We start from the raw sequence: 21,908 nt of genomic DNA, 5'->3' as shown, positions 1-21,908 counted from the left end.
TGAGCCAAGCCGACCACCCGTTGTTTTTTTTTTCCACAACAGAACTGAGGAAATTAAGGCTACTTCTTCACAAGAGGGTCAGTCAGACAAATCTGGAGGCTGTTGGCGATAAACTACAGGATCTCGAATATGAGGAACAGAACATCAGCTTCAATAATATCCCAAAAGTTTTGATAAAAACACCAAGGAAAACCATCTGGGCCAGGTGCTTTATTACCATCTGAATCAACACTGCGTGACAAATCTCTTTATCTATAATAGGTCTAAGAAAGTTTTCATTCTCTTCATATGAGACATATAAACTTCGGGCCATGACTTGAACCCGTACTGCTCACCTTGAAGAGCAAATCGAAAAAGAAAGCTTTTACAGCAGACTGAATAGCAGATAACTACGTAAGGATAGCTGCCTCAAAATCGATAGAATATATGTTATTCCTGGCTGCCGCTGGTCTACTTTACAAGCTGAAATATAGGCTCTTACTAAGCAGAGCCATGAGCAGCTTGTCTTGTTTCTGAACCCTCTCGGGAGTCACATCTTGAAGCGTCCCAAGTTCATGAACTGCGTGAGAATTCATGAACTTGTCCAGAACTGAACACCTGGCTCCAAAAATTCCGCGTTCAAAAATGGGCCCCAACATCCCAAGGACCACCAATCACGGTCCATGTAAACCTTCACGAGTGTCCATGTTATCACTCGAGATCCCGAGCCATAATCCAAACCACAAATCTTGTGGCCTTCCTTCCCTAACTTTCACTCTCTAAACGCACAGCAACCAAAGGCATTAAACCTCTCAAAAAAGAGTCATCTCCTTCAACTATTCTAGAGAGAGAGAGATGGCTACCTCCATTAGCCTGACTTCCTCCTTCCATGGAAGTTGGGGTTCCTCCCTAGCAGGTGAGGAGTGCACCAAGTTGGTGAGGTTGGTCCCGACCTCGGTCCGGGCAACCAGACCCAGTCGGTCCAGCCCGGTCATGAAGAACGTGAACGAAGGTAAGGGGTTGTTCGCACCCCTGGTGGTGCTGACCAGGAACATAATCGGCAAGAAGCGTTTCAACCAACTCAGGGGCAAAGCTATCGCCTTGCACTCTCAGGTATGTATATAAACCCAATTAACTGATCTCTCTCTCTCTCTCTCTCTCTCTCTCTCTCTGATAGAGACCAACTTTCAAATTGAATTGGCAAATACTGGTTCAATCCTCTCACTTGGAGCCCCTACCGCTAACGTGCATAAATCACCCAGTTACTCATCATAATTCACTATGTCGATTACGGTTTTGCAAAGGAATTCATATATTGATTATGGTTTAGTAAAGGAATTTGCTAATTATTTTCATTAATGACATTGATTTACTAAATTTATCATGATTTGGCTGTCTTCGGGTGTAATTATTGAACTTGTAGAATTTGATTTGATAGACCCCAGGGGTTTGGCGTAGTGGGATGGAGCCTAGACCATTTGACGAGCAGTCTAGCTTCAAATCCCATGGGCGTCACCCCCTGGTGTCAGGCGAAGCTTGGCGACCCCCTAGGGTCAAGGGATAAGCCCTGGAGTTTTACACTGACATGAACAGAGACCGTAAGTACGGCAGTCTGAGCTAGTGCGACTAGGTCTCTGCACTTGAGGCGTTTCTCCGAATAAAAATAAAAAGTTGACCATGTCCGAACCCAGTATAGGTAGTACCGAGCCAACCTTTTTTTTCATTTTTCCTTGCTGAGCAAAGGAAAAACTCTGTTCTGATCAGCCATGACCAGGATGGATGTGAACTCAGCCAGCCATAGAGTAGGCTTTCACCAATAAAACCCATGAGCCTACAACCAAAAGTTTTCTCATGACCAACAGACCCTAAAACCACGGGGTCATTAAACCGAGTTGATCGGGTCATCTATCCCAGAATAATTTGGTGTGTCGTGAATCACCCGAAGTAAGGCTGGTAAATTAACCAAGCTTGTATTAGGCTTGACTTGGATAGAAGAGGTTGGGAATTCATTTCTTTGCTTTGTCATTTTCTTGAAAACAAAAAAATTGTTTTTTTTTTATTCTGCTCCTGCATCTTTTTTTCTAATTTGTAATTTTTGTTTTTGTGTTTTACACAATGTACTAACGTAGTGATGCTATTGGTATGACTAGGTGATTACGGAGTCTTGTAAATCGATTGGTGCTAATGGTAAACAGAGACAGGGATTGATTCGACTGGCAAAGAAGAATGGAGAAAGACTTGGATTCCTTGCTTAAAATGAGTTGTTTATAGTTTATTCCCCTTTTTTAGTGTAATTTTAGGGATACTAATGCGAGATGTAAATGATCTTTTCATGATTATTAATAATCATTAAATGGGTTTAATTCTTGAAATAACTAAAAAAATGGAATCATAAAGATTGCTGAATCTCAAAAGGTAAAATTAATGCAACACTTGTGCGACTGGAATCCAACTTGTGCAATATGTATGAACAAAACTCTGGAGTGGAGTTCTGCATGGTTGGTCCACAACAATCACCTGAGAACTTAAAGCCCATCAAATGTCCGTGCCCACTACACCAACCAAAACAAACATAGCCACTGTCTATGCACCAGAGTTTGCAAATTATTTTCTGAGTGAGGACCTACCATTTTAATTTGAACTTACAGGTCGAGAAATGCCACGTTGATCACGGCCATGTTTCAGTGTTTGCAATGTAAAAGTCCATGAGTACAAGTTGGCTTCAGCCTTGCAGAATGGGATATGCATGCACCCTGAATATCAAACTGTCAAAAAGTCTTTCAACTTGAAGACCTTAAGCCCACCCACCTGTCAAAGTTACCAACCTAAAAGTCCTTACTCAAGAAAGGCAAAAACCTCCCAAGGCATAAAATTGTTCTCTTGGTCCTTTGTGTCAGCTTGCCCAAATTCACGGTGTACTTAATCATCCTCACAATCATTCTCACATTAAGATTGGAAGATCCTAAGGGGGCTGTTTTTATGAGGCAGTAGATCCTAAAACCTAGGAACTAAAATACAGCATTAATCAGATTTGAGAACCAAGGATCTGAAATTCATGTACTGTTGACCCGTCCAATCCAACCAACCCCCAGATCAGGCCAGAGATTTTAAGACTTTGCACCAATAACTGAATCTCAGACACTCTTAAAATTAGGATGAGATTCAGCATTTGACTCAATCGGAATTGGTGTTGACCCCATGCCAAACCTGATCCCTTGGAGTATGAATGAAGTTTAACCAACATGAAATCAAATTAATGCACTTGAACAAGATGAGAAATGAAAATTTTCTTATGATCTCATACATGGGAAACAATTAATGAATATGAGATCTTTTTTAACTTTCTTTTTATGACGAAGGAACCCTCACCGAAAACGGGGTCACAAGATCTTTTTAACTTGTTTTCCATGTATGTGAAACCATTGCCATTGTTACAGCAACCTATATACCATATCAACCATCAAACTAAAACAGACATATCACTTTACATTTATCCTGACAAAAAAATCAAGGAAATATTGGAAGAACCTTTGTTGGCAGGCCCCACAAGTTGAAAACGCATGTTTGAATTTTATTTTTGTCGTCGGCGGGCCCAAGCAGAAAAGAGTTGTTCCAAGAATCTGCATCCAGCTTTAATTTCTGCCTTCTATCCAAGTTCCTATGTGTCATGAAAGAGCCTCCGTATCTGATCAATACGTACAGGCATCAAAGTAACTGGGCATCGCTTATACTGCAGCCAAACAGGACAAAAGTAAGGGACATCCACAACCATCAGAGCATCGATTTTATTTCAGTAAGTCTAAACCAACTTGTGCATCATGCATCTCAACCTAAGTCAGGCTAGTGTTTTTCAATCATTGATGGGCTTGGCCAAACATTCTAAGTTGATTAGCAATTTGACAAAACTTAGGAGTATTATCAAAAACAGTGTCTAATTCAACAAACATCGGATGGATTGCTTCTAACCTAAACAGACAATGAAGTGCTCACCTGTGAAACGTACTTAAATATGCAGGCATAACAGAAAACAAACCCCGAGACTGGAACTACTGATGGGTTTGCACGCTTCTGTGTGCACAAAGGACAGAGAGACCTATCTGGCGGCAGTGAAACCCCCCCTTCAGCTACCTGCAAGTGCTTGTAGAGTTATACAGTAGTGTGCTTATGAAGTCATTATAATAATCACAGATTAAATGAGTATGAATTGTATTCAGCTAATTCTGGAGGAGTTCCAGCGCAATAACCATGTGTAAAAAACATTGTTGTGGCTTTTGAAATATATAAACCCCAAAATAACAATATAAACAAAATAATTATTCAAACTATTATTTAAAGTCAAGGGTAATTATTAAAAGATGCTCAAAGAATCAAAATGGCAGTTCCATGCCAATCACTTAATGTAAATGCAAAATGGACTTCACCTTTGGTGGTGGCGGTGGTGGAGGCGGAGGGTAGACAGTTGGAGCTGACATTCTTTCTTCAGCAGATTGGTACCACCATTCCATCATCTGTAAAATTCAATATGTGAATCAACACACACACCATGTATGTAAACAAAATGTCAAAGACAAAGCAAGATATGAAGAAAAGAGCCACAGAACAATAAGTGCACACAAATTTACCAAATGAAAGTGTCAAATGGAATTAAATAATTATTAATTACGTTTGTTAGGGAAGTGGAAAACTTGTGGATAAAAGGATACACTTGATACCAGAACTTAAGAGTTAAAATCTAATGAGTTAGGCCTAGCAAGGATCAATATAACAATGAAAAACATTAGGTTACTCACGTCCATCTGAAAGATACACAGCCTCACTTAGCTAGACTCCTCTATTACTTGAACACTTAAAGTTACGCAAAACATGGAAAGAAGAATTTAAAAAAAAAATCAGCGTTAAAAACTTAAATTCAAAAAATGAGACATCATGTTCAAAAAATGAGTGTAGCTGAGATGTGTATGCTTAGATGGATGTGTGGAAATACAATAAAAGATAAGATTCAGAACAAGGAGATACGTAAGAAGGTAGGTGTTGCACCCATTGAAAATAAGATGAGAGAGAATCGTTTACGGTGGTTTGGATATATTCGGAGAAGGCCTAATGATGCTCCAATTAGAAGGATGGAGAAATGGGAAAATATATTAGTTAAAAGAGGTCGGGGTAGGCCTAGGAAGACTTGGATGGAGATGATAGGAAAGGATATGAATGCTTTGAACCTCACCGAGGACATGGCATTGGATAGAAATGATTGGAGGAGAAGGATTCATGTGGAAGACCCAGAATGATTTTCTTTTTTGGTTCATATCGCCGACCCCAATTGTTTTGGGATGAAGGCGTAGTTGTTGTTGTTAAAAACTTAAATTCTTGTATGTCCTGTAACCCAATTACTCTGCTGATCAAAATAATGCATTGATAACTATCATGGAAATGCCTTGTAAACCAAAGCTTTACCAGTTTATCAATTAATACACTGATGTCAGGCATCTACTTTATGCATCACACAAATCCTGTTTGCAATATTTTTAACCTCACCAACTTGTTTATGATGGAATCTAAAAATCAAGGTTGTAAGTATCGTATCGTAACCCGTAGTGATTGAGCCCAAAATAAGATATGTATCGTATCATATCGTAAAAATCATAAATTTTAAATAAATCAGAAAAAATAGCAAAAATTCTAAAAAATCATAACACATGAAAAAATGATGAAATGCACAAAATGTAACTATAAAATCACATATGAAGCATTTATGTCTCCATGAGCTACATAAGACATCATCAATCATCAACTATCCCACAAGAACAATGCAAAATATTAATATCCTGCAATTAAGAATATGCCAGAATCATATTTAGGCCCGATACTGCTTATGGCATCTGCTATTACCTGAAAATGAAAAGAATTTGCTCCATTGAAAGGAATGCAGACATCATAGAACTATCTTCCAACCGTGGCATTTGCATACTTGACTAAATGTTGAGTAGTCATAGCAGTACGAATGTCGGGTTGTGTCGCAGGGGCAGTCGTAAAAGGGACAAAACTCTTAATAGAACCTCTAGCTCTACCTCCTCTCGAAGAACTCCCTCCTACTCCTCTTTCTCTCCATCTTATTTTTGTATCTGCGGGACTACTACTACTAGCATCAGCCATACATTTCTCCTTCACTGCAAAACTTTTTACTTCTAATGCTATGCTAGGAGGCCGTAGGATCAGAAATAGGGAGCTCATCTTCATCCTCCCAAGGCTGTGGATACCCCACTCATCTTGTTTTCTTGATTTTTTTCTCTCAGACCAGTTATTAATTGTTGGCATTGCCATTTCACGACATCCAACAAATTTTTTGACATGAAAGGGGCAACATTCCAACATGTTCTGACTCAATGATGCTTCAATCGAGAGATACCACTCAAAAAAATAATATGGCAATAGTTGCACTCAATTTTTAATCGGTTTTCACTCATTATTCGAGTACCCCATTGTCATGTGGGATCATTTGATGCCATCTTCACCCAAAAAAAACTCAATAAGAAGCAAAGAATAGGGTTTTTTATATTAACCAACTTCCTTAAGTGAAAAAAATGGTGAAAATGCACTCTTGATGAATTGCAAAAGCCCTCTCCCTTGGGCACGAATCGACCTCTAAATCGCTCTCACAGCTCCTAAGGTGTGTGGATACCTCTCTAATGGCCTCTACACAAATGGGGGAGTCGACCCTCAAGAGGTGTTTAAAACCCAAAAATGTGAAATTACTTTTTGGCCTTTTTAAAGTGCGCCAACACTGTATCATGCAATGTGCCTTGTATTATACGATAGAGGCTCGTATCGTACTATATAGATACAGAATCGTTTTTCTAAAAAGCAACGATATGTATCATAGTGTATCGTGCGATACAGACAACACTGCTAAAAATTGCTTTGCCATATTTAAAGTCATCCATATTAGCTATATCATTTTGTGTTTGCTCTATCACTTGAACCCCATATATATGTGATTTTCTCATGTGACTCCTAGAAGTTCATACTAGGTCGTCCTTGTAGTTTCAATTTTTTGTTTCAAGATTCCACAGTTCCACTCTTGTGTTTCTTCATATATACAACAACAACAACAACTACGCCTTCATCCCAAAACAATTGGGGTCGGCGATATGAACCAACAAAGAAAATCATCCTGGGTCTTCCACATGAATCCTTCTCCTCCAATCATTCCTATCCAATGCCATGTCCTCGGTGAGGTTCAAAGCATCCATATCCTTTCCTATCATCTTCATCCAAGTCTTCCTAGGCCTACCCCGACCTCTTTTAACTAATATATTTTTCCATTTCCCATCCTTCTAACTGGAGCATCATTAGGCCTTCGCCAAATATGTCCAAACCACCGCAAACGATTCTCTCTCATCTTATTTTCAATGGGTGCAACGCCTACCTTCTTACGTATCTCCTCGTTCCAAATCTTATCTTTTATTGTATTTCCACACATCCATCTAAGCATACGCATCTCAGCTACACTCATTTTTTGAATATGATGTCTCTTGGCAGCCCAACATTCCGTACCATATAGTAAAGCGGGCCTAATAGTCGTCCTATAAAACTTTCCCTTCAACCGCAATGGCATTCTACGATCGCACAACACTCCAGTTGCACTTTTCCATTTCATCCACCCAACCTTTATCCTATGATTTACATCTCCATCAATTTCTCCATACTTTTGAATGTTAGATCTCAAATATTTAAAACAATCATCCACTGGTATTTCTTACTCACCAAGCTTCACTACACTCCCATCACTACTTCGTTGCTTACTAAACCGACATTCCATATATTTTGTCTTACTCTTACTCAACTTAAAACCTCTTGCTTCCAATGTCTGTCTCCATAATTCTAACTTAGCATTAACCCCAACTCTAGACTCATCAATCAAAACAACATCATCAGCAAACAACATACACCACGGTACATTTTCTTGAATTGATCTCGTAAGCTCATCCATCACTATAGCAAATAGGAAAAGACTTAAAGCAGATCCTTGATGTAACCCAACCGTTATAGGAAAAATGGATGTCACCCCTCCACAAGTGCAGACATTAGAACCTACTCCTTCATACATATCCTTAATTATACTAATGTACTTGAGAGAAACACCTTTATTCATCATTGTCCACCAGAGAACGTCCCTAGGTACTCTATCGTATGCATTCTTCAAATCAATAAAAACCATATGCAAATCTTTGTTCCTCTCTCTATTTCTCTCAATAAGTTGTCTAAGAAGATGTATAGCTTCCATAGTTGATCTTCTAGGCATAAAACCAAATTGATTCTCCCATATCATGACAACATTCCTCAACCTAGACTCAATCACCCTCTCTCAAAGTTTCATAGTATGACTCATGAGTTTTATACCACGATAGTTTATGCAATCTTGTATATCACCCTTATTCTTATATAGAGGCACCAAAGTACTCTTCCTCCACTCATTAGGCATCTTATTTGTCCGCCAAATCTTGTTAAAAAGATTTGTCAACCATTTTAAACCTTTCTCTCCCAAGCATTTCCAAGCCTCGATAGGTATACCATCTGGGCCAACTACCCTTCTTGATTTCATTTTCTTCAAAGCCTCTGCAATTTCTTTCTTTTGAATCTTGCGCATGAAGTCACGATTCATCTCATGAAAAGGAATGGACAAGTCTCCAAGATCCTGAGCATGACTTCCATTAAATAGCTTATCACAATAATCTTTTCATCTCTCCTTAATCTCTTCATCTTTAACTAAAACCCTTTGTGTTTCATCTTTGATACATTTAATCATACCCAAATCCCTCGATTTCCTATCTCTCATCTTTGCAAGCCTATAAATATCTTTCTCGCCCTCTTTGGTATCCAACTTGTCATAAACCTCCTTATATACCTTATTCCTCGCGTTTCGAACTACTTTTTTAGCTTCCTTCTTTGCTATCATATACTTCTCCAAATTCTCATTATCACGACCCTTACTTAGATTTTTATAACACTCTCTTTTAACCTTAATAGCTAATTTGACATCCTCGTTCCACCATGATGTATCCTTACCTAGCGGTGCACCGCCTTTAGACTCACCCAATACCTCCTTAGCCACCTTTCTCATGCCACCCGCTATCTTATTCCACATTGAGTCTGAATCCTCCTCGAGACACCAATCAACTTCCTTAACTACCTGCTCTACAAACATTCTTTGTTTAGCTCCTTTCAGTGCCCACCACTTAATTCTAGGATCTATCCTATGTCTATCCCTTTTGCGGCATTGTCTAATTCTAAGATCTAAAATTAAGACTCTATGTTGTGTAGCTACACTTTCTCTCGGTATAACCTTACAATTGATGCAACAACTCATATCTCTCTTTCTAATTAGGAAAAAAATCTATCTGACTCGTATTAACCCCACTTTTAAATGTTACTAGGTGAGACTCCCTCTTCCTAAACTAAGTGTTTACTAAGATCATATCATAGGGCAAACCAAAATCTAAAATCCTTTCTCCACTTTTGTTTCTTTCTCCTATACCATAGCCTCCATGGATACTCTCAAATCCATCCCTACTAATGCCTACATGTCCATTAAGGTCACCGCCGATGAAAAGCTTTTCACCATAAGATATCTCTTGTACTACTCCATCTAAATCTTCCCAAAATTGACGCTTAATAGAATCATCTAAACCTACTTGAGGTGCATAAACACTAATAACATTAATAATATACGTACCTAATACTAATTTAATAAGTAAAATCTTATCACCCTTCCTACGAACCTCAACTACATTATCTATAAACTCACGACTCATAACAATCCCTACTCCATTCCTATTTCTATTTATTCCTATATACCAAATCTTATATCCCCGAGGTTCTATCACTTTTGCCTTCTCACCTACCCATTTGGTCTCTTGTAGACATAAAATATCAATCTTTCTTCTACACATAACATCTACTAACTCTACCAACTTACCAGTTAAAGACCCTATGTTCTGAGTGGCTAACCTAATTTTATGGTCTTGGATTAACTTCTTTACCCCCACCCGTCCAACAAAGTGAGGGAACCCTTGCCTATTTGACACCACACCCGGGCACCGGTGTGACGCGTCGCTTCCGAGCGACGACCTAGCAACCCTTGCCCATTTATCACTGCCTCCGGGCCTATAGAGTACAGCGCGTCGCTCAGTAGGGAACGCCCCAACGAAATTCTCATATTGGTTCATATTCATAGGGTATGACTAAGTTTTTGTGTTGGCTGTCACTGGCCTACCGCAACCCTCCTCCTTTATCCGGGCTTGGGACCGGCAGTGTATAACTAAACAGTTATACACAGGCGGAGTTTGTGTTTCTTCATATATACTTTAATTATTTAGTATACCATCTATAGAAACATAAACCATGACTCTCTCTCTCTTACAGCTGCTGCCAGTTCACTATGAATAATGCAAACAAGTTCTTGCTTCATGTGAGTCCTCTATGTAGCTCAATCTTTTAAGCATATTCTTGTCTCCCAATGTGTAAACAGTGAAGCATTCCCTATTAATTTGCATTTCAGAAGAATAATGGAGCATTCTCTGTTAACTTGCTTTTCAGAAGAATTACCATCATCTGTAATAAACATAAAAAGCAGTACAACTAATAATGGCTAAACTGGATGCTATTCAGCGATATGTCACTACAACAACTACGCCTTCATCCCAAAACAATTGGGGTCGGCGATATGAACCAAAAAAGAAAATCATTCTGGGTCAGCGATATGTCACTAAAAAATTAAAATACTGCTCAAATTTAGCCAGAATATAGTAACATATAAGCAGAGGAAATGTGCATTGCAATTGTTGATAGGGACACTCTTACCAAATGCAAAAAGAAGATGATATACCCAAAAAACATGATCAATCTCACACATCAACGAGGAACACCATTTCTTGAGTTTGGAAACTTGTTTTACAAATAGTTAAAAATGTAATAATAATAATAATAACAACAACTAAATCTATAACATAAGTTGTAAAGAAAGCTGAAATGCACTCACTTTGAAAAAGAACACGGCAGCTATTAGACCAGTCTGTGCATAATCCAGAGCAGCATATATAGAGGTGAGCACTATTCTCTGAATAGCCTGTATGTTTGACAAAAAGAGATGCTAATCAGAAACTGATCATCATCCATGTGAATAAAAATAGCATATATTTGCAGAAGCAATAGACATCATAAACTCTTATTTGGTGGACCCAAAGATCACATGCAACAGTGATGCTTTTGCAAGTGCTGGGTGCCCAACCACTTGTTAAGCGTATGCACGTGCAGTGGAGATCAACCAATGGTGCTGTGGAGAAACAATGGAAATACCTTGGAATGGCATGAGAAAGAAAATCAATTTCCAAAAGGTCGTACACAGAAATTTTTGTAGCCTTATGCTTTTTTTAGTCTCCCTTACTGTCTCTCCTCATCCTTTTTTGGTCTCTTACAATCTTATGCAGATATTATGGCAACTTCCATTCTTGTATTCTTTTTTATATGCTGATCAATAAAACAAATTACATCTTTCACATAGTCATCCGAATGAATCTGATGAGACTCCAGATAATTGATTTTGACATTAGTTTTTTGATAAATGGAGCTCAAAAAGTATGGGCAAAGACAAGGTCCATAAATGGCAAAATAAAATGTCTAAATATTGAACTCAAGGACCTGATCAAACAAATGAAACAAGTTGAAACATAGTTAACAGTTTTGTACAACACTGGATGCTTAATCCCAATGCCTAGATATCAATTAAAATTAGGAAACTCCACTGCATTTTCTTATACATTTACGTGCTGCCCCATCTCCTAAGGGTACCACATGTGATGAATACAGATTGGCTCTAACAATTTGCAACAGAAAATAGTGTCTCTTATTTGTATCTGATTGACTATGCATGTTTTTTCATAAAAAGTGGTGCATGACTTAAATCATATTTATTAGGCTAAAGCTTGTTCAGTTGCTTGCAAAGTACCAGCATATGCTTCTTTTCTAATGCCTTCCTTCAAAATTCATAATATTGACTATATATGATTTGATGTGTATCTATTTGATTCTCTTTTTCCAATTTCATAATGCTTTCAAATGGTTTTTGTTAAATCTTACTACAGCAAGTGTATTCTAAACAGTAAGCAGTAGGCGCTTGCATGAACTGAATTGAATAAAAAAAATGGTAAGACTGGAGTTTCATTGGCTACTATAATAGAAGAAGCATAAATACATACCTTCAACCAAGCAGGCCCATGAAGCCTCTCATACTCACGACTCCTGCTTCTTGCAATTTTTGAAGATGAATCCATCTACCTTGATTACAATTTCATCATGATTTGTAAGATTATCAGATGCAACTCCAGACTTTTTTCTTCTTTCAAAGGAACTAATCATACTAGAAATGCTTTATCATTTCTTAGGGAACTTATCAGTCATGTTAACATGAACATTACTTTGAATGATAAACATAATGAAGACAACTAAAAGAAATAAAATAACACAAAGGAATGCAAAGACAATCGGAACGTGCAATAAGATAAATAATCTCAAACATAAGGCATGAGGAAACTTTGGATCAACCTAAGGTCATCAGATTTTCCAAAGTGAATTCATTGAGTTGTATGTAACAAAACTTAGATGCATGCAAGCATTGCCGTAAGTATCGTACGATACGGTAGATACGTATCGTTACTTTGGGCGTAATCGATACGATACACACCTGTATCGAGATACGGGTGTGTATCTTACCTGTATCGGGTGTATTGTACGATACAGCCCGATACAGGGTGTATCTTACGATACGCAATTAGTGCACTCTATGTTGGTTTCAATTCATTTTTTTTCTTTTTTTAATATATAAGAAGACTCCTTAAGGTGAGTTTGTGTTCACTTCTAAAGAACTTGAGAGTGATTTGGGGCTTGATTTCTTGCAAGAAGAAGAAGAGGTCTTCATTTTTGTTTGAACATAAAAAAAAATGGTTATGTAAAATTTTTAAGTAAACATGCACTGTTATGGATCTTATGACTTGTTAGTTTAGTGTTATTGTTTATTATTTCACAATTTACATTTTTCTTATGAGATATGCATGCCATTCATAGCAGCTCATGGAGACATAAATGCTTCATATGTGATTTTATGGTTATATTTTGTGCAATTCATCATTGTTTCTTGTGATGTGATTTTTTCTGATTTTTTTTTTATTTTTTTGAAATTTTTTATTAAAAAGTTACAATACGTTTACGATACTATACAGTTTTACTTTGGACCCGACCGATACAGGTAATGATACAATACTTACAACCTTGCATGCAAGTATCGCAACTATTAAACTATACATGTAAAAAAATTAATATGAGAGATGAAAAGAAAATGTTCTTTACAAATAACAACAAAACTTCTTCCCAAAGGGAAATGTAAGAAACTAGCATGCATATATATAGGTGCTGATATAAAAAAATTTAAAACTTCAAACAAGGCTGTTTACCAAGTCCAATACCAGGTAAACATATGTGGAATTCACACATGAAATCTCTGATCGAGTAAACACAATGACAAAGGATAGCATGTAAAAGAAATTATTAACAGCCGAATTTGCATACCAGCTCCTGGCCTGTTGCCCGACACACTTGAACGCCAAGTACGTGCAGTGCAGGAGTGTAGAAGCCAGTAGCATCCAACAGATATAATATTTGATAAGCAAATGAGAAGCCTGGAAGATCAACATTTTGTTTCAGCAGGAAGCATGAGTAAGGCTGTTCCAGTTTAAAAGCTATAGAGATGAATATGGACATATATCAAGCAGCCAGGAACTCAATCAGTATAAATGTCATGGTATAACAGTAAGGCATATCTGAAACTTTTGCTGCACATATGACAAAATAATGATTGAGAAAACCCAGTTCCAATTTATCCTGTTGATGCTCATGATCCAGATAAGCTACTTTAGCCATGTGATGTTTGACATTGATGTCCCCAGATCAAATCCATCTAGGATAAACTGCAAAGATCTATCAAATCATATGCAGTCAACGGAATAACTCAATTTGAATTTGACGAGTCCAAGCAACTCTAAAAGGGAAACTGCCATACGCATGCACATGAACATGCCCCCTGAGTCCTGTCCAAGTATGCATGCACAGGCACAAAGGACAGTTCAGTGAAAAACTCTAATACACGCCACCTTTATCAAGCTATTTTCTTCCTCTCCAGTTTATTGCTATGGTCTATCCCTGGTATAGACAGAACCTATTTTTCAAGCATTTATTTAAATGCTATCTCTATTACATTATCCTCTCATATACTATAATTAGCCCGTAATGTGTCAAGGTTTCCTTTGTTTGTTCTTGTCTCATCCAATATGTGCCAAGGTTTCTTTTGTTTGTTCTTGTTGTCTCATACAATGTGTCAAGGTTTCCTTTGTTCTTGTTGTCTCATCCAATATTTAACATCTCCCAAATGGTGCAGATTTCGTTTGCATTTAATGAACTCCATGCCTGTCGATTCCAGGGAGATCAATATAAAAACATCAGATCAGAGTGTGGTTACAGTTTAGTGCTTTAGTTCCATCAATGCATGACTAAGGACCTCAGACCATCTTGGATTTCCTGTACAAATTAATCACCCCTTTGGTTTATTCAAGATTCTGGTATAAGGAACCAATCTTTTGTAAGATATCTATGTGTCCACACTTCTTTCCCAATCATGTTTTACATGAATGTGAGTTCCGACTCCGTACTTCTTCTAGTTAGTAAATTTGCATGCTCTATCTTACATTCATGTCTCATGCCCCCCTTGGACAAAAAGTTGTGCCACTAATATATCAAGCTATTAGCATCCCATTTAGTGATGAGGAGAACAGCATACCATCAACAGATTAAGAATCATATCTCATAAAGAAATAGTAGTCTCCATAATTGACTCAAGCACATGAAAGAATCAATAAATGCAAGCTGTAACAAAATGTATTTAGAGTTTTAGAGTCCAGGTGTCATACCTTCAATTATTTAAGCCAAACAAAATCTGTGAATGGAGAAAGAAAATGAGAAAGAAAACTTTTTTATGCTAGTTTTTTTTTTGGATTGATAATATCTATTCAAAGAACAATTCCTTCATTAGGTCTCCATAAGGAAGCTATTTTCACAGCACATGTAATGTAAATTAATACTTTAGTTTGAATACTGTTATCATGGTTTGCTTCACTACTTTTGGCACGCAACTACAGGAGAGAAAAAAAATCCGCATATGCTTAGTGGCATCAATACCATTTCGGAGCAAAAATCAAAAGTATTAATGCAGTAGTATCATCCACATCCACATCCAAACCTTCATTGATTGCATGTAACCAGGGATATAAAGCAGCCAAAATTCTTTTTGTCCTGTTCACAGTACGCATCAAACGTGGAGATTCTGCATCTGCATCTTCAGTTTGAAGATGCAACTGTTCTCCTTGTAGGAGATGATCAGTATCATCCATACCTGCATCTCCATGCCCCCATAATGTGGCTTGAAGTGTCGCATCCCTTTGTCTTGTATACACCAAGTGCAACTTTGACTTCAGGTATGGCAAAAGAACCTACAATCAGATGCACAGTCAGTACCCATGTTTACCTTTCTCAGAACTCAGAAGTCTCAGGAACATATACAGTGGTAATAAATGATCCTTTTACATTCCAAACCTAAGAAGTGAATAATCTTATATAGTGCAAAGAAACAAGAATGTTGGTGCACCAATTCATAGCTCCCAGTTAGACAGAAAGAGAAGCACCATAGTTTAACAAAGCAGCCAATCCTGTGGCGTGCCAAAAGACAATCTAGAAGCCTGAAACATAATTTAATGAAGAATCTAGCAACAAGAAGATTGTAGGCACACACGTTTTGTTGTCAAATATCCAATGCCTAAGATGAGAGTGTTGAAAAACCATTCAATCGAAAGCCTTAGACAACAACAAGGCATAAGGCCTACAAGAACTCCTCAGTTTGCTATGGTATACTATAATACTACTCTACTGTTATATGATATAGCATATTTCATACCTACATTGGCAAGCACCCTAACGTAGTAGAGGAGAACATTCTAAATATATTATGCTATGTCTCCAAAATTTGCGTCTGCAAAACTGAGACAACAAAGCAGCTCTCCAAATAATATTCGAAAACATTCAAATTCTACAGCACAGAGTCATGAAGGAAAAAGATGATGACATATTCTCCTAGACACCATAAAAGAGAAAACAGAGTGACGTGCAACTGCCGTCCATACCAGAAACGCAAGCGAAAGAACCTTCTGGTGCTTTTCAAGTCCGGAATGATCCCTCGAACCAACACGTGAAACATCTTTTCCCTTCATCGCCGTGATCTTGACAGCCTTCCTTCGCAAACCATACAATGACTCAGCAAAAGAAGCATCTGCAAATTCGTCAAAACACGAACGAGCGTGTCATAAATTTCAATTACAGCATCATTAGTTAGAATTCAAAGTACGTATTATATCGCTTCCGATTCTTTCTGTGTTTTTTGTTGAATCACGGATGACAATATACAAAATTCACAAAAAAAAAAAAAACCAAAACAAAGCTCAACAAATGCCACCAATTAACCAAAAAACCAAGAACCCAACGAAAGCCCAGAGCGCAACAATGCCACCAATTTTACCAAAAACCCAAGAACCCAACGAAAGCTCAAAGCGCAAAATTCAAACTAAAACGAACCCTTCCTTCCATGACTCCATATAACTTTCACCACTATCGCCCGCTGAAACACTCGGGATTGCTGAAATTCAATCGGAATCGATGACGAAACTCCGGATACGTACAAGAAAAGATAGAGAGAGGAGGAGCAGGAAGAAGGATCACCTGCGGTGCGCAAACTGTGGGCATCAAGAACCAGCATCAACAAGGCGAAGCACTCGTCCTCGTAATCCAACACCTTATGCAAGAACGGCTGCCTCTGAGCCAGCACCTACGCATCCGATCGCCTTCCAAATCACAACCGCAAGAAAAAACCACAAAAAAAACACTTTGCAAGCCAACAGAAAGAAACCCAAAACCCTAATTTTTCGAATGGGGGGGGGGAGGGGGAGGGGGAGGAGGAGTAAGGGCGGGGGCGAATACCCCGACGGAGTAAGCCAGGGCTGCCCTGAGGCTGGAGGGGAGCTGCTGGGTGGCGACCATCTCGAAGAAGGTGGGCCGAGTCCCCTGGCCCCCTACCTGGAACAGCATCTTTTTCTGCTCCTGTAAAGAATGTGGGTGCGCTAATTCGAGCCCGTTATTGGCTCGAGAAAAGCCAGAAGAGCCAGGGACGGTGGTGCTTCGGCGATTTCAGGGGGTTCGGGTCGGACGCGATACGGCACTTCGTCCGACTCTTGGGAGAAGGAAGATCGTTCGATTTCTGCCTTTCTTGCAGAGTGCTGCTTGTGGGACTCTGAGCGAGAGAAGTAGAGAAGAGATAACGAAGGGGAAGGGAAGGAAGCGGTGGCGGGGAAGAAAGAAAAGACGCGGGCGGGCGTTTGCGTTCTCTTTACGCTCCTCTATCCAAACATCCATCACATGAACACAATTTAAGGACACGAGAGACTATGGTTGTTCTAAAGTTTTCAATTGACACGATACGAGCATTATAATTTGAAGTATTATGGCATTGGTCCCGGGTATCAACGGGTCTCCAGGTAAGACCCGATACTTGTTCGATTCTTTATGAATGAATTTTGTATTTTTGTTTGATTCTAACGAGTCATTTTATAAACGTTAGAATCATTTTATAAACCTGAAAAGGATTGGATTAGACATGTCTCTTGGTTAAATCCCTTAAAACTCAAAAGAGTTAGGACTCTTGATGTTAAAACTCTTTAACTAATATTTTTTAGTTTATTATGTAATCTTAATGCTTATGTGTTTTTATGTTTGAATAAACTGATACAGTTTTAACAGTTATAGTCTTTAGAGAGATAGTTAATATAGTAACCATTGGGGGTGGCCTCCCAACGTCTCTCTTATGGTCAAATCCATATACTTTTCACTTGGATATAAGGGATATCTCATGTTACCAAGCCTTATTTTTAATCAAGACTATGCATTGGCACACCTTCTTGAGTGATATTTTATTCACAGTGGAGTTATTCACTCATCCGTCAGACATATCTAAGTCTCATTTGAGTTACATGTCCAAAGAATACATCTTCACTTGGTTAGTAGATCTACTACTATGTCACCTAAAGGAACATAATCGACTGCCATTTTATTTTTCATAAACAGATAATGTATATAGTGATATTTTACCTCAACTTAAAGTTATTTGCTATTATATGTATCAATTGCATAGCTGTCTTGCTGTCACAATAAATTTTAATTGAATCTCTTAAAATATTCAATTTCAAATCATTTAAGAAATGATTTATCCAAACACCAAAGGTGAAAACCATATTACAGGCTATATATCCAGCTTCTTATGTATGTTGTATCATACACCCTTGCTTTTTGCATAACTATGCAACTGCCCCACCTCCTAATATAAAATACATAACCAAAAGTGGATTTTGCTTCATCTCTATCAACAATAAAATTTGCATCTGAATATCCTACAAATATTAGCTTATTTACTTAATAGCATAACTTGAATTTTTTAGTTATTCTTAATTACCAAATATTTTTTTTATTGCTTCCTAATGAAGGAGCCTAGGATTGCTTTAATATCTACTTACTAGACTCACAACATTACTTATATCGAGTATAGTGCAAAGCATAACATTCATCAAACTTTTAATTGCCTCAGCATAAAGAACATTTAGCTTTTCTTGTCCATCTTTTGGACAATCATTTTTACTTAGTTTTAGGCCTTTAACTACAGGAATATATTTTGCCTTCGTACTTTTTATTCTAAATCTCATTAGAATATGGTCAAGATATTTTTTTGACTTAAACATAGCAACATCAATTTGTTATCTCTTTATATTTTAATTCTAAGGATATATGAGCAAAACAAGAACATAACCAAGACTTAGTATCAGTTATCATGTATATATCATTCTTTATAATTAGTATGTTATCAACATAGAGGGATAATATAATAAACTTACTCCCACTTTTCTTGGCATATATGTAGTGGTTCGGACTATTTGCCTCATAACCTAACTTGATTATCGCTTTATAAAATGCCAAGTATCATTGCCTAGATGATTGTTTAAACTCATAAAATGATTTATTCAACTTGTATACTTTATCTTCTTGACCTTTGATTTCAAAGTTTTCTAGTTGTTGCATAAATATAGTTTTTTTTTAATTCACCATTCAAAAATATTGTTTTAACATCTATTTGATATAGGTAAAGATTAAAATAAGCCACCAATGCCAAAATAATGCGAATAGAAGTCAATTTTGTTACAGAAGAATAAGTTTTTTCATAATCTATACCCTCACATTGAGATTAGTCTTATGCGACTAATCTTGCCTTGAACTTGTCAATAGATCCATTAGCTTTGAGTTTCTTTTTGAGAACTCACTTACTAACAATTGTCTTGTAATCCTTAGGCAAAGTAATCAATTCTTGAACTTTATTTATTTCTATGGAATCTAACTCATCTTTTATTACTTCTATCAAATGTTTAGATTCATTAGAAGCAATTGCATCATTAAAACTTAGATTATCAAGAGTTTCATCTAAATCCATAAAGTAGCATAATTTTTTGCTCAAGAAAATATAATAATCACTAAGATACGAGAGAGGAGTTCTCAACCTTTTCTGCCCCATTTTTAGTTATGAAGATTGTTGGTCATCCAGAATTGATTCAATATGCTTAGACTCTTGATTGGGTACTCCAAAATCATTTATGATATCAAGAGACACCATCATTTTCAGGATTAAAGTCACTCTCTTTACTTTACAAGAATATTATTTCTTTGTTTTCTATAATTTTTTTTTTAGAGTCTATAACTCTTTAATCCTTTTGGGTACCCCATAAAGATGCACCTAATAGACTTGTTATCTAGCTTGTCTCTCATCTAACTAGGAATCAACACATGTGTAGACGACCGCCACTTTCGCAGATGACTTAAATTTAGCTTTATGTCAGTTCTACAGCCTTATAAGGAACCCTATTGAGAATGTACATGGGCATGCTTATGACTTTTTTCTAAAACTTTTTAGAAAGGTTTGTATGTGTTAACATAGATCTTGTCATATCCATTAGTATTTTATTTTTTCTCTCTGTTACACTATTTTGTTGTGGTGTATAAGCCATAGTCATATGAGAAGTTATATTATTATCTCTGAAGTAGGATTTAAACCCATCAAAGTTATATTCATCACTTCTATCATATCTGATTATTTTGATCTTTCTTCTTATTAACCCTTCAATTTTATGTTTATATGCTTTAATCTTTGTAGGGCTTCAAATTTTCTAAAAATTAGGTATATATAATCATACCTAGAATAGTCATCTATAAATATGATAAAATATTTTTTTTTGTTTCTATTATTAAGGGCCCACATATATCAGTACGTACTATAACAAGCAGTTCAAATGCCCTTATGCCCTTAGAAAAAGGTTTCTTAGGCATTTTTTCATATATGCATGGTTTACATTTCTTAAAATCTATATTTTTAAGTCAAGGTAGTAACCCCATGCTAACTATTCTTTTCATTTTATTTATGTTCACATGCCCTAACCTTAAATACCATAAATATGCATCAACAATCATTGCACAATCAGTATAATTGGAAATAGTCATTGCATTATTATTTGGAGTTATATAAAGACAAAAGAGACCATGATCTACATTATAGTGACATCTAAGCATCACTTTTTCACGTTTTTCAATTGTGACCCTATCACTATGAAAACAGACTTTGAAGCTTTTCTTGACAAAGTCTGCTACAGATAACAAAATCATTCTCATGGAAGGCACATACAATACATTTGTCAATAACAAACTGGTATCACCTAATTGAATCCTATATGTTCCAATTTCGACCATATCATTATAGGTAATATTACTCATATATATCTTGTAATCACCAAACTTCAATTCCTTCAGTTCAACAAGTCTCTTCTTTGTCTTTACGATGTGCCCTGTTGCTCTTGAGTCAATCCATCATCCTGAGAGGTCGCCATCTGTGATTAATGACTCAAAGATTGTGCAAGTTACTTCTCACTTTTCAAGATTTTCCTTAGATCTGTTAGGACAATCTTTCTTGAAATGCCTATGTTTTTCGCAGAAAAAACATAAACCTTTTGTTGCAGCATTTTGTTTCTTATTCTGCACATGGCGCCCCTTGAATTTCTTAAAGAATGCACCCTTAGGCTTGATCCCATGAAGAGGGTGCAGGGAAGGACACTTGTGCATTCATGACTTCTTCCTTCTTATTTTTATTCATGTGCTCTTGCTCAAGAGCTAATTGTAGGAGAAGTTCAGTTAATGTGAGTGTCTTTTGATTTAATCTCATGGCTATTGACATTATTTTTTATGACGAAGGAAGACTATTTAGTATGGTGAAAATTTGCATGCGCTATGGGATTTCATTCTCAACTATGGCCAGGTCTTTGACCATCACCATTATATGATTTACATGATTGACAACACTGTTTGATTCATTTATCTTGCATGAATTGTATTGTTTTAGGAGAAGTTGGATGAGTTTCAGATGTCATATCATATCTATTTTATATTGTCTCCATCATCTTCTTAGCGGTGTCGAAGTCCTCAATTACACCTCTAAGATCATCTTGAATGAAAATGAGGAGAGTAGTTCGAGCGAGTTGGTCATCCTCAATGAATTTATTATAAACCTTATTTTCTTCTTCAGTAGATGTTTTGGTCATAGAAGGTTTTATCTTATTTAACACATGCAATGTTTTGTCATGTGTTAGCAGTTATTCCATTTTTCTCCTTCACATTCTAAAATTTATTCCTTTCAATTT

General features: G+C 37.0%; 2 protein-coding genes across 2 annotated transcripts; one reads left to right on the top strand and one right to left on the bottom strand.

The window, feature by feature from the left end:
• Positions 1-719: 719 nt before the first annotated feature.
• Positions 720-2,389, top strand: LOC149821889 (protein PROTON GRADIENT REGULATION 5, chloroplastic-like). Its single transcript, XM_089981230.1, has 2 exons — positions 720-1,092; positions 2,130-2,389. Exons 1-2 carry the CDS (start codon positions 835-837, stop codon positions 2,232-2,234), a joined length of 363 nt encoding a protein of 120 aa, XP_089837356.1. The 5' UTR covers positions 720-834; the 3' UTR covers positions 2,235-2,389.
• A 1,182-nt stretch (positions 2,390-3,571) lies between these two features.
• LOC149821888 (peroxisome biogenesis protein 12-like) lies at positions 3,572-17,524 on the bottom strand. Its single transcript, XM_089980876.1, has 10 exons — positions 17,107-17,524; positions 16,849-16,954; positions 16,257-16,402; positions 15,320-15,569; positions 13,597-13,706; positions 12,231-12,305; positions 11,015-11,101; positions 4,401-4,487; positions 3,970-4,107; positions 3,572-3,709 (listed from the first exon to the last, which is right to left on the bottom strand). Exons 1-10 carry the CDS (start codon positions 17,212-17,214, stop codon positions 3,638-3,640), a joined length of 1,179 nt encoding a protein of 392 aa, XP_089837002.1. The 5' UTR covers positions 17,215-17,524; the 3' UTR covers positions 3,572-3,637.
• Positions 17,525-21,908: the final 4,384 nt, after the last annotated feature.

The sequence above is a fragment of the Nuphar pumila genome, chromosome 11 (genome assembly GCF_984573655.1).
Source record: "Nuphar pumila chromosome 11, dmNupPumi1.hap1.1, whole genome shotgun sequence".
NCBI classification, from domain to species: domain Eukaryota; kingdom Viridiplantae; phylum Streptophyta; class Magnoliopsida; order Nymphaeales; family Nymphaeaceae; genus Nuphar; species Nuphar pumila.
The sequence above is the reverse complement of the archived record's forward strand: the minus strand, read 5'-3'. Positions and strand labels throughout refer to the sequence as shown.